This window comes from Acinonyx jubatus, chromosome D1 (genome assembly GCF_027475565.1).
Source record: "Acinonyx jubatus isolate Ajub_Pintada_27869175 chromosome D1, VMU_Ajub_asm_v1.0, whole genome shotgun sequence".
NCBI lineage: Eukaryota > Metazoa > Chordata > Mammalia > Carnivora > Felidae > Acinonyx > Acinonyx jubatus.
Genome location: NC_069390.1, coordinates 1 through 12574, shown reverse-complemented (window position 1 = coordinate 12574; position 12574 = coordinate 1). Strand labels below are relative to the sequence as shown.

General features: G+C 50.6%; 1 protein-coding gene across 1 annotated transcript; it reads right to left on the bottom strand.

Moving 5' to 3' along the window:
• Positions 1-777: 777 nt before the first annotated feature.
• SCGB1C1 (secretoglobin family 1C member 1) lies at positions 778-1790 on the bottom strand. The gene is made up of 2 exons (XM_027051394.2): positions 1736-1790; positions 778-1130 (listed from the first exon to the last, which is right to left on the bottom strand). Exons 1-2 carry the CDS (start codon positions 1788-1790, stop codon positions 778-780), a joined length of 408 nt encoding a protein of 135 aa, XP_026907195.2.
• Between the last annotated feature and the right edge of the window lie 10784 nt (positions 1791-12574).

Sequence of the window (12574 nt, the reverse complement as noted above, 5' to 3'; positions counted from 1 at the left end):
ATTGTGGATATTTGTTGTCTTGGAATGACAGTCTTCAGACGCAGAACGCCCCCAGCCTGACCTCCCAGTTCTAGCCTCATCGTCGGCCTGGGGCTCTTTGCCCTGCCGCCTCTGACGCACTGGTCCTGCACCCCACCGCTGCCTCTGTAGCCCTTCCTGCGTCCACTCCCCTGCCTGTCCGTCTTGCTCTGTCCGCCTACATGGGGGTCTGGTGGGTCTGCCCTCTGTGTGGGACAACTTCTACGTGCATGCTCTGCGGATGTGACCCCGTGTCTGTGAATCCGCATATCCATGTGGTTGTGTCCCTGACTGTGGGGAGAGACAGGAGCCAGAGCCTGAGCTGCAGGAGGCTTTATTGATTGAACAGTTTTATGATAAATTTACACGCGGAGAAGTGGTAATGGGGCAGTGTGGCCATTGCTGCTTGTGTAGCAGGTCCTGTGGCTGCTTGGAGACATGACTGGGGTCCGCTATGCATCATCTTGACTGCCCAGCACTTGCACCTGGAAGGCAGACAGGTGTGGGCCAAGAGGGCTGGGGGTCCCATACCTGGTGATCGATAACTAGAAAGCCCATCCTGTTGGGCGGGTAGGCCCAGGCCAGCCCCTGGAGGACCGTAGGCTCTGGCACACTTCAGCCAGTCCCCTCCTAGCAACGGCGGAAGTGGTGCGTACTTGTATGTGGGTGTGCCATATGCATGTATGTGCTCTTAGGGGAGGCTGAGGCTGCTCTGGGGGAGTGAGGTCTGGGATGTCCAATTCTGCTGACTGAGGCAGGTCAAGGTGTCTGTGGGGTGGTGGCTGTATTGGGGTGATAATCAGGAGTCATAGCATTTGGTGGAGGGCTAGTGGGGCAGGGCTGTGTGTCCTGCTGGGGCTGCGGACCTTCAGGGAATGGGGTGACCCCCCGCCCCCACCCCAGCCTTGGTACCAGCAGCTTGATCAGCTCCGCCTTGTGCATAGGCTGTAGGCCATCGATACAGGACTTGAGCTCCGTCAGTGCTGCCTTGGCATCTGCATTGACATCGTACTTGCCAAGAGGTCCCTCATATAGCTCCTCTGGGGACCCCACCAGCAGCGTTTGCAGGAAGTCCATGAAAAAGTCACTGTTGTCATCCCCGATGGCCAGCCCTGTGAGGTGGGGGCAAGGTGACACCAGCACAAGAGAATTCCATTCCAGCCCACCCCAGACCTCCCAGCACTCCAGCCTTGGCGGTGTCCAGAACTTCTGCATCAGTGCCCACCTCACTTGCCCCAGGTGTGCCCCCATGATCACCCTGCCTCACCTCCCCCAGGTCTTACTCCATAATACCCCCTAACTCTACCTGGCCACAGACCCCTCCTGTCACCCCTAGCCTTGGCAGCGTCTCCCGCTCTGGGGTTCCCTGGCATTACTAGGGAAGGGGCGGCAAGACCCTAATGTGGCTGGAATTCACCCTCTGAGTGAGGTTGGCTGACCTGGGGCTTGGAGGGTTGGGGTCAGGCTGGGCTGGGTTGGTGACATTGGGCTTGGTGACGCTAGGGCTGGGGCAGAGGTTGGAGCTGGGCTGGGTGGGGACTGGGGTTGGTGGGAGCATCGGGGGCATCTGCCCACATCTGTGTTCTGTGATGGAGGCTGGTCGGGCACCTAGGAAGGCCGCCGCCCATCCTTGTGAGGGGCCTAGTGCCTGGGTTTTAGCCCCCCAGGTTCCTGTCTGCCCCCCACACATGGCCCTGCTGGAAGCACACAGACTCACCGCAGGAGCAGAGCAGGGTGAGGGCCACCAGCAGGAGGGTGCTGCTCCCCTTCATGGCAGATAGCAGAGCTCCCTAAGGAGCTGCCTCTGCAGGCTTTATGCCCCACAGGCGGCACCTGGCCTGGGGGCGGGCCCAACCTGCCCGTCAAGACCTTGGCAGTGAGAGCACAAGTTGGACAGCCAGGGGTGTGTCCTCACCCTGGGCCCCCATGGGTGTCAAGGAGCAACAGGCTTGGGGTGCTGTGTGAGGGGCAGTCGGCTTGTGGTTGAGTTGAGTGGACGTGGGAGAAAGTCAGATGTGAGGTCGCTGAGGAAGAACAGTGGGGGCTGGGGCATCACGGGTCTCCGGCCATGCCTGGCTTGTGGCTGAGGGTGACAGGTTCTGGGGTTGGGCTCAAGCCTTTCTTTTTGGCTGGGAATCCCTGCTCTGCTCAACATGCCTCAGCATGCCACTGGGGCAGGGGTAGGGGACTTCCTGGGCCTGAGAGTCTGGGTAGTGGGAGATAGGCGCAGGGCTGCAGGAGGCCCGAGTGGATAGCAGGGTCCAGGGGGTGGAGGTCGCCTCAGAGGTACTGAGGCGAGAGGAGTCAGGCCACTCCTGGGGACTGGTGGGATTATCCCATCACAGCAGGAAGCGAGGAAGGGTCACCCGAAACATATTTTCCTTCTATGGCAGGCGAGCCCGGAGAATGGAGATAGGAGGCTGAGACACCTGGGCGGCCAACCAATCGGGCCCAGGAGCAGCTATTCCTGTTTGGGGCCTGGCCCCTCTCCTGTCCTCTGCTGCCACCTGGTGGTGACTGATGGCATCCTGCTGGACTGGCATGCTCACCCTCAGGGTGTCCGTGAGGACTCAGGGGTTTAGCCCCTGGCCAGCCCTGGGGGCTCCTCATTCAGGCTTTGGAGGGAGGTGTGGGGGAGGCTTGATTACCATGGTGACTTTGTCGCCCTGTCCCTCACTCGCCTCCACCTGGTCCTGAGTCTGTCACAGACACCAGACCCTTGTCCTGTGTCCTCCTGAACACAGCTTCTCAGCCACGCAGGTGACTGCAATTCTCTTTGCTGGCACACAACAAAATCCAGAGATGGTCTAACCTGTTCATACACATAATTCCAAAAATACAGGACAAATAATGTGTACTGAGATCACCTGTAACAAAACAATGTGGCTGCATCAGTGAGACTGTACTCAAGGCAATGTGGAGCCCCGGTCCCCAAAGGCCTCAGGGGTCGTGGCTTCTGGGATGGCCACTTGGCAGCCTAGTGGACACACAATGTTACATTAGTTTCAGGAGTACAACATAGTGATTCCACAATACTCTTACTCAGAGCTCCCATCTGTCCCGTACAAAGTTATTACAATGTGACCGGCTCTATTCCCTGCGCTGGGCTGTGCCCATCACCATCCTTCACTCACTGGTCTCTGGCTGCCTGTTGTGTCATCTGGGTGGATGTTTAAAAGTGCCAGCCCTGGACTTTGATGTAGCTCAGAAGCAGTGTCCCCGGGGGTACCACCTGGGCTTCTGTTGTTCTGAATCCCTCCAGATGATTCTGACCGTCAGGCTGGGCTCTAATGGAGACCAGTCCACCCAGCTTTAATTCCTCTTCTTCTCCATTTTCCTCCCACCTCTCCAGAGTGTTGTCCTGCTGGAGGTGGACTGGGTACCCCTCTGGCTGCATTTGGATCGTGGCTTTTCTTCTTCCACAAACCCCAGCCCCTGGAAGCACAAGCTGTTAGCAGTTGCCCTGCAGCCTTTCCTGGGCAGTGTCGGGGACAGAATCTCCAACCATCTCACAGTTGATGAGGACTTGAGCAGTAGCGTCAGTCTTGCTCGTTACCGATCGTGGTGACTTTGCTTGCACATACCTAATCCACCTAGGTTCTAACCCCCTTCTCCTGGCCAGCTCACCTTTCCTTCCTTCAGTCAGCCACTGCCCAGCTCATTCCCTGGCCTCCACAACACCAATGGCTATGTTCCTCCATTTCTAGTTCAAGTGCCCTCCCTCTGACTACGTCCTCTGTTCCTCAGCTTGCTGCCTCTGGTGCCCAGCCTGGCTGACCATCACAGTGCACACACACTTCCATGCCCTGGATTCACGGCACCGCCATTATACCGCACCCCTCCCTTGCTTGCAGTTGTGCTCCATCCCCTCTCTCCCCTCCCCCTAGTGCTGGATGACTCCACCTCTCTCCTTCCACCTACCAACTCAGCCAACCTCTTGTCAAGACTTCACCTTGGGTGGGTCCTTGGTGCTGCCCATGACTTCTAGGTCTCCAGGGTGGGTGTCCTCACATCCTTTGAGATGGCTGCTTATCACACCGCCCCTCTCATCTTACCTTCTGGGCCTTGACTTGTATCTCACTGAGAAACTGAAGAAATCAGAAGAGAAACTACACACAGTCCCGACACTGCATCTATGTCTGCCTTTCTTTGCAGGCATATATCTGTATGTCTTCATGTCGTATGCAAGGACCTGTCTTCACACACCAATGGCAATGCAACAAAGGCCTCCCCAATGGAGGACTTACTGCCCCTCTCTCTACAAATCAGGGTTTTATCTCTATCACGTCATGCATGTCAGCATTTATTATGCTCTAACATCATCCAATTTCAAGCAAAATACAGCAAAACACAAGTGCCTCCTCTTGACACTGGTGATGGAGGCCTCCCCTTGGCCCTTCAGACTCTCGCTGCTCTGCCGATTCTGGTTCGGTGCCCCAGGAGGCTCCCAGCTTCCATTTTCTGGTTGGGTTTGGCTAACAATTGGGGGCAAATAGGTTCAGCATCCATTAACATCCTCATTGCAGCAGTGTCTTTATTTGACGGAAAATTATATTTAAAATGTTCAATCAAAAAACTCCACATCTTATTGGTTCATAAGGTGTTTGGTTACAGTTTTCACAGATGTGCAAATGCCAAAATAATACTTGTTAATAATGGAACTCATTATCACAATCTGCATGAGCCTCTGTTCTTCTGGTTTTTTATTTTTATTTTATTAATGTTTATTTATTTCTGAGACAGAGCACGAGTGGGGGAGGGACAGAGAGAGAGGGAGACACAGAATCCAAAGTAGGCTCCGAGCTGTCAGCACAGAGCCGGACGTGAGGCTCGAACTCACAGACCGTGAGTTCATGACCTGAGCCAAAGTCAGGAGCTTAACCAACTGAGCCACCCAGGCACCCCTGTTCTTCTGGTTTTTTAACATTTATGCGTGCTCTCTGACCTTATGTGTCTTAATGAAAATGCATGGCATTCTGTTCTTGCACGGAAATATTAATATCTTTAAATATTGAGGATATTAGATAAATCAGGGAGTCAGACTGTCTGATTCATGAGGTTAATGAGCTGGGGCCACAATCCTTCATTTCTTGCCGAAACACTAGGAGCTCATCCTCGTCAAGCATTCTCAGCTGGGCCCCTCCCCTTGATAACTACCCTATCTAAAAATGTATCACCAGTTGCTTATGATGAGCTTCCATTTTGTACAGAATATAGAGAATAATCTTGAATTTAATGTGTCAGTTGTTAGGGAAGTCACAATTTTACTGCCTCTTTAAGCACACTGCTTGGGTCGGATGTTTTTCAGGCAAGACATTGTCATTAAAGAAGGCAGGGCTTTGACTAAGATCCTGGTGCAAGTTCATCATTCCAGGCAGCTGCTCCAGACCATTTTTCTCACTGCAGCTGTGCCGTCAGGACTCGCCACACAAAGCTCAGTCTCCAAACTACACCTGTTGGCAATGTTGCTGTGCGTGGTTCAAATTGGTTCAGAGCTAACAGTTTTGTTGGCAATGAAGCTATAAACAAATTTCTCATTTTGCATCATCATCGTATTCAAATGACACATGCATTGTGTCATCCATAACAGTCCATCAGGCCATGATGGAAAATCTTTTGGTAGTTTCATTTATTCTGACTTCTATCTCTGAACTTCTATTTCACTAACCAGCTCCTTGATGTGCTGAGAAGTGGTGTCTTTGGAAAGTTGTGCCCAAGCTCTTTCTATGCCACAGACACACCCAATATTTTCAAGCGATGACTTTGGTGCTTCAAGCCTGTGACGCAGTCTTCCATGAACATGTCAGCCTTCATGTATACTTGTTTGGTAACTTGGTACCAAGGTACCACTTTGTCAAGAACCTGAAAAGCACTGGTTTATGTATGTGAAATATTAAAAATCTGGTGCTGCCAGCTTCTCAACTTAATACTCTCTCTCTCAAGGAATTTGGTTTGGAACCAATTTACTTATGTTTTACCTGTGACTGTGGCTCCAGTGCCGATAGTCTCATTGCCTCAGCAGCTAGTCTGTCACCACAAGTAGCACACTGCAGTTTCACCCTTTTGCTGTTAATGAACATGGGACCAAGTAAACAAGAGACTGTTCTCCCAAGTTCAAAGAACACGAACTCTGCCTTTATTTCTTTGGGATTGCTTTAACTGTCATCATGCGATTCACTCTTCCTTTCCCATTCAGAAAAGCGGCACCTATTCTTGGCAGTGGAAATCTCAGTGAATTGTGCTTTCCTAAGTTAGTGTTAAAGTAGAAATTAAAAAATAGACTTGAATAAAAGATAATTAGTTTAAGAGAATACAGAGACAAATCATAGACTGGGAGAAAATATTTACAGAGAGATATATCTGATAAAGAATTGTTATCTAAAATATACAAAGAATTCTTAAAACTCCACAGTAAGAAAACAACCTGGTTAAAAATTGGGCAAAAAATCTAAGTGGGCATGCCATCAAAGAAGATGTACAGATGGCAGATGAAGAGAAGTTCAACATCATATGTCATTAAGAACATGCAAATTAAAACAATATGAGATGCCCCTACACACCTGTTAGAACAGCCAAAATCTCAAAACATAGACAACACCAAATTCTCTAAGAGCCAGGGTCAGGATCAGGGTTTAGGGTGTGGTGATGTCTTAGGGTGATTATCTGGGCGGTCTTCAAGAAGACAGACCTGGGGTCCTTGGATGCTATATCTGCCAGGGACCCCTTCAGGCAGCCAGTCCAAATTGGATCTGACTGTTCTAGGTCTAAAGTTGCTGCCTGACAATGAGAAAGAATGAAATCCTGCCATTTGTATCAACATGGATGGAACTGGAAGGTATTGTGCTGAGTGAAATAAGTCAGTCAGAGAAGGACAGCTATCATATGTTTTCACTCATATGTGGATCTTGAGAAACTTAACAGAAGACCATGGGGGAGGGGAAGGGGAAAAATTACTTACAAACAGAGAGGGAAGGAGGCAAACTATAAGAGGCTCTTAAATACAGAGAACAAACTGAGGGTTGATGGGGTGTGGGGAGACGGGAAAGTGGGTGATGGGCATTGGGGAGGGCACTTGTTGGGATGAGCACTGGGTATTGTATGTGATGAACCATGGAGATCTACTCCCAAAACAAAGAGCACATTTTACACACTGTATGCTAACCAATTTGACAGTAAATTATATTAAAAAATAAATAGATAAATAAAAAAGTTGCTGCCTGAGAAAGATTTTTGGGGTTGTATGCCTCCACCCAGAAGGCAAAGCAGACTAGCCCTGGTTCCACAGACTTGTAGGGCACAGGCTGCCCTCTGCAGGCCGAGGGGGTGTGTAGTGTGCAAGCTGGGTGGGTCCAGGAGCTGGAACAGGGCAGCTGTAGGGACAGGCCATGCCTGTCCCAAGGAGCTGATTATTTGGGGGCACCAGACACCTGCCTGATTCCAAGACTTATCCTACTCAAATGCACACATTTCCCCTGAAGACAGAGCTGGAGAAAGGTGCACTGCCTTGCCAGCATCAGACTCCACAAACTTGCTGGGGTTTCCTCTGATAAAACAGCTGGGAGCACTGATTGCTGTGGAAGTCAGCATCCCCAGCATGCGGTCAGTTCAGATGTGGGCTGACTGATGCCAGTTTAAATCTGCCACTGCGAAATGATTTTGGGGGGTGCACTGCCTCCTTTCAAATGGTTATACACTTTGGTGGGGGCAGTCTGAACTCCACTGACTTGTTGGGTCCTGGATGCACCAGGCTGGCTGATCAGTGTGTACTGTGCACGCATCTCCCACACAACTATTTACCCAGGGAATCTGTACAGAGAAAAGTTCAGGAGAAGACTGGTCTCAGGAGCGGGCAGTTGAGGATGCATGGAATCTACCCATTTCCAAGCCTGAACCAACACAAATGACCTATTCTATTGAAGGCTGAACTGGAGGAGAGTGGACCTCTTTGTCAGGATGCAGCTGGATTGACAGGCTTTGTTATTGTCCTATAAGAGATGCTTGTGAGACTTGAGGGTTGAAGAAGCAAGGGTTAGGGTTAGGGTTAGGGTTAGGGTTAGGGTTAGGGTTAGGGTTAGGGTTTAGGGTTAGGGTTAGGGTTAGGGTTAGGGTTAGGGGTTAGGGTTAGGGTTAGGGTTAGGGGTTAGGGTTAGGGTTAGGGTTAGGGGTTAGGGTTAGGGTTAGGGTTAGGGTTAGGGTTAGGGTTAGGGTTAGGGTTAGGGTTAGGGTTAGGGGTTAGGGTTAGGGTTAGGGTTAGGGTTAGGGTTAGGGTTAGGGTTAGGGTTAGGGTTAGGGTTAGGGTTAGGGTTAGGGGTTAGGGTTAGGGTTAGGGTTAGGGTTAGGGTTAGGGTTAGGGTTAGGGTTAGGGTTAGGGTTAGGGTTAGGGTTAGGGTTAGGGTTAGGGGTTAGGGTTAGGGTTAGGGTTAGGGTTAGGGTTAGGGTTAGGGTTAGGGTTAGGGTTAGGGTTAGGGTTAGGGTTAGGGTTAGGGTTAGGGTTAGGGTTAGGGTTAGGGTTAGGGTTAGGGTTAGGGTTAGGGTTAGGGTTAGGGTTAGGGTTAGGGTTAGGGTTAGGGTTAGGGTTAGGGTTAGGGTTAGGGTTAGGGTTAGGGTTAGGGTTAGGGTTAGGGTTAGGGTTAGGGTTAGGGTTAGGGTTAGGGTTAGGGTTAGGGTTAGGGTTAGGGTTAGGGTTAGGGTTAGGGTTAGGGTTAGGGTTAGGGTTAGGGTTAGGGTTAGGGTTAGGGTTAGGGTTAGGGTTAGGGTTAGGGTTAGGGTTAGGGTTAGGGTTAGGGTTAGGGTTAGGGTTAGGGTTAGGGTTAGGGTTAGGTTAGGGTTAGGGTTAGGGTTAGGGTTAGGGTTAGGGTTAGGGTTAGGGTTAGGGTTAGGGTTAGGGTTAGGGTTAGGGTTAGGGTTAGGGTTAGGGTTAGGGTTAGGGTTAGGGTTAGGGTTAGGGTTAGGGTTAGGGTTAGGGTTAGGGTTAGGGTTAGGGTTAGGGTTAGGGTTAGGGTTAGGGTTAGGGTTAGGGTTAGGGTTAGGGTTAGGGTTAGGGTTAGGGTTAGGGTTAGGGTTAGGGTTAGGGTTAGGGTTAGGGTTAGGGTTAGGGTTAGGGTTAGGGTTAGGGTTAGGGTTAGGGTTAGGGTTAGGGTTAGGGTTAGGGTTAGGGTTAGGGTTAGGGTTAGGGTTAGGGTTAGGGTTAGGGTTAGGGTTAGGGTTAGGGTTAGGGTTAGGGTTAGGGTTAGGGTTAGGGTTAGGGTTAGGGTTAGGGTTAGGGTTAGGGTTAGGGTTAGGGTTAGGGTTAGGGTTAGGGTTAGGGTTAGGGTTAGGGTTAGGGTTAGGGTTAGGGTTAGGGTTAGGGTTAGGGTTAGGGTTAGGGTTAGGGTTAGGGTTAGGGTTAGGGTTAGGGTTAGGGTTAGGGTTAGGGTTAGGGTTAGGGTTAGGGTTAGGGTTAGGGTTAGGGTTAGGGTTAGGGTTAGGGTTAGGGTTAGGGTTAGGGTTAGGGTTAGGGTTAGGGTTAGGGTTAGGGTTAGGGTTAGGGTTAGGGTTAGGGTTAGGGTTAGGGTTAGGGTTAGGGTTAGGGTTAGGGTTAGGGTTAGGGTTAGGGTTAGGGTTAGGGTTAGGGTTAGGGTTAGGGTTAGGGTTAGGGTTAGGGTTAGGGTTAGGGTTAGGGTTAGGGTTAGGGTTAGGGTTAGGGTTAGGGTTAGGGTTAGGGTTAGGGTTAGGGTTAGGGTTAGGGTTAGGGTTAGGGTTAGGGTTAGGGTTAGGGTTAGGGTTAGGGTTAGGGTTAGGGTTAGGGTTAGGGTTAGGGTTAGGGTTAGGGTTAGGGTTAGGGTTAGGGTTAGGGTTAGGGTTAGGGTTAGGGTTAGGGTTAGGGTTAGGGTTAGGGTTAGGGTTAGGGTTAGGGTTAGGGTTAGGGTTAGGGTTAGGGTTAGGGTTAGGGTTAGGGTTAGGGTTAGGGTTAGGGTTAGGGTTAGGGTTAGGGTTAGGGTTAGGGTTAGGGTTAGGGTTAGGGTTAGGGTTAGGGTTAGGGTTAGGGTTAGGGTTAGGGTTAGGGTTAGGGTTAGGGTTAGGGTTAGGGTTAGGGTTAGGGTTAGGGTTAGGGTTAGGGTTAGGGTTAGGGTTAGGGTTAGGGTTAGGGTTAGGGTTAGGGTTAGGGTTAGGGTTAGGGTTAGGGTTAGGGTTAGGGTTAGGGTTAGGGTTAGGGTTAGGGTTAGGGTTAGGGTTAGGGTTAGGGTTAGGGTTAGGGTTAGGGTTAGGGTTAGGGTTAGGGTTAGGGTTAGGGTTAGGGTTAGGGTTAGGGTTAGGGTTAGGGTTAGGGTTAGGGTTAGGGTTAGGGTTAGGGTTAGGGTTAGGGTTAGGGTTAGGGTTAGGGTTAGGGTTAGGGTTAGGGTTAGGGTTAGGGTTAGGGTTAGGGTTAGGGTTAGGGTTAGGGTTAGGGTTAGGGTTAGGGTTAGGGTTAGGGTTAGGGTTAGGGTTAGGGTTAGGGTTAGGGTTAGGGTTAGGGTTAGGGTTAGGGTTAGGGTTAGGGTTAGGGTTAGGGTTAGGGTTAGGGTTAGGGTTAGGGTTAGGGTTAGGGTTAGGGTTAGGGTTAGGGTTAGGGTTAGGGTTAGGGTTAGGGTTAGGGTTAGGGTTAGGGTTAGGGTTAGGGTTAGGGTTAGGGTTAGGGTTAGGGTTAGGGTTAGGGTTAGGGTTAGGGTTAGGGTTAGGGTTAGGGTTAGGGTTAGGGTTAGGGTTAGGGTTAGGGTTAGGGTTAGGGTTAGGGTTAGGGTTAGGGTTAGGGTTAGGGTTAGGGTTAGGGTTAGGGTTAGGGTTAGGGTTAGGGTTAGGGTTAGGGTTAGGGTTAGGGTTAGGGTTAGGGTTAGGGTTAGGGTTAGGGTTAGGGTTAGGGTTAGGGTTAGGGTTAGGGTTAGGGTTAGGGTTAGGGTTAGGGTTAGGGTTAGGGTTAGGGTTAGGGTTAGGGTTAGGGTTAGGGTTAGGGTTAGGGTTAGGGTTAGGGTTAGGGTTAGGGTTAGGGTTAGGGTTAGGGTTAGGGTTAGGGTTAGGGTTAGGGTTAGGGTTAGGGTTAGGGTTAGGGTTAGGGTTAGGGTTAGGGTTAGGGTTAGGGTTAGGGTTAGGGTTAGGGTTAGGGTTAGGGTTAGGGTTAGGGTTAGGGTTAGGGTTAGGGTTAGGGTTAGGGTTAGGGTTAGGGTTAGGGTTAGGGTTAGGGTTAGGGTTAGGGTTAGGGTTAGGGTTAGGGTTAGGGTTAGGGTTAGGGTTAGGGTTAGGGTTAGGGTTAGGGTTAGGGTTAGGGTTAGGGTTAGGGTTAGGGTTAGGGTTAGGGTTAGGGTTAGGGTTAGGGTTAGGGTTAGGGTTAGGGTTAGGGTTAGGGTTAGGGTTAGGGTTAGGGTTAGGGTTAGGGTTAGGGTTAGGGTTAGGGTTAGGGTTAGGGTTAGGGTTAGGGTTAGGGTTAGGGTTAGGGTTAGGGTTAGGGTTAGGGTTAGGGTTAGGGTTAGGGTTAGGGTTAGGGTTAGGGTTAGGGTTAGGGTTAGGGTTAGGGTTAGGGTTAGGGTTAGGGTTAGGGTTAGGGTTAGGGTTAGGGTTAGGGTTAGGGTTAGGGTTAGGGTTAGGGTTAGGGTTAGGGTTAGGGTTAGGGTTAGGGTTAGGGTTAGGGTTAGGGTTAGGGTTAGGGTTAGGGTTAGGGTTAGGTTAGGGTTAGGGTTAGGGTTAGGGTTAGGGTTAGGGTTAGGGTTAGGGTTAGGGTTAGGGTTAGGGTTAGGGTTAGGGTTAGGGTTAGGGTTAGGGTTAGGGTTAGGGTTAGGGTTAGGGTTAGGGTTAGGGTTAGGGTTAGGGTTAGGGTTAGGGTTAGGGTTAGGGTTAGGGTTAGGGTTAGGGTTAGGGTTAGGGTTAGGGTTAGGGTTAGGGTTAGGGTTAGGGTTAGGGTTAGGGTTAGGGTTAGGGTTAGGGTTAGGGTTAGGGTTAGGGTTAGGGTTAGGGTTAGGGTTAGGGTTAGGGTTAGGGTTAGGGTTAGGGTTAGGGTTAGGGTTAGGGTTAGGGTTAGGGTTAGGGTTAGGGTTAGGTTAGGGTTAGGGTTAGGGTTAGGGTTAGGGTTAGGGTTAGGGTTAGGGTTAGGGTTAGGGTTAGGGTTAGGGTTAGGGTTAGGGTTAGGGTTAGGGTTAGGGTTAGGGTTAGGGTTAGGGTTAGGGTTAGGGTTAGGGTTAGGGTTAGGGTTAGGGTTAGGGTTAGGGTTAGGGTTAGGGTTAGGGTTAGGGTTAGGGTTAGGGTTAGGGTTAGGGTTAGGGTTAGGGTTAGGGTTAGGGTTAGGGTTAGGGTTAGGGTTAGGGTTAGGGTTAGGGTTAGGGTTAGGGTTAGGGTTAGGGTTAGGGTTAGGGTTAGGGTTAGGGTTAGGGTTAGGGTTAGGGTTAGGGTTAGGGTTAGGGTTAGGGTTAGGGTTAGGGTTAGGGTTAGGGTTAGGGTTAGGGTTAGGGTTAGGGTTAGGGTTAGGGTTAGGGTTAGGGTTAGGGTTAGGGTTAGGGTTAGGGTTAGGGTTAGGGTTAGGGTTAGGGTTAGGGTTAGGGTTAGGGTTAGG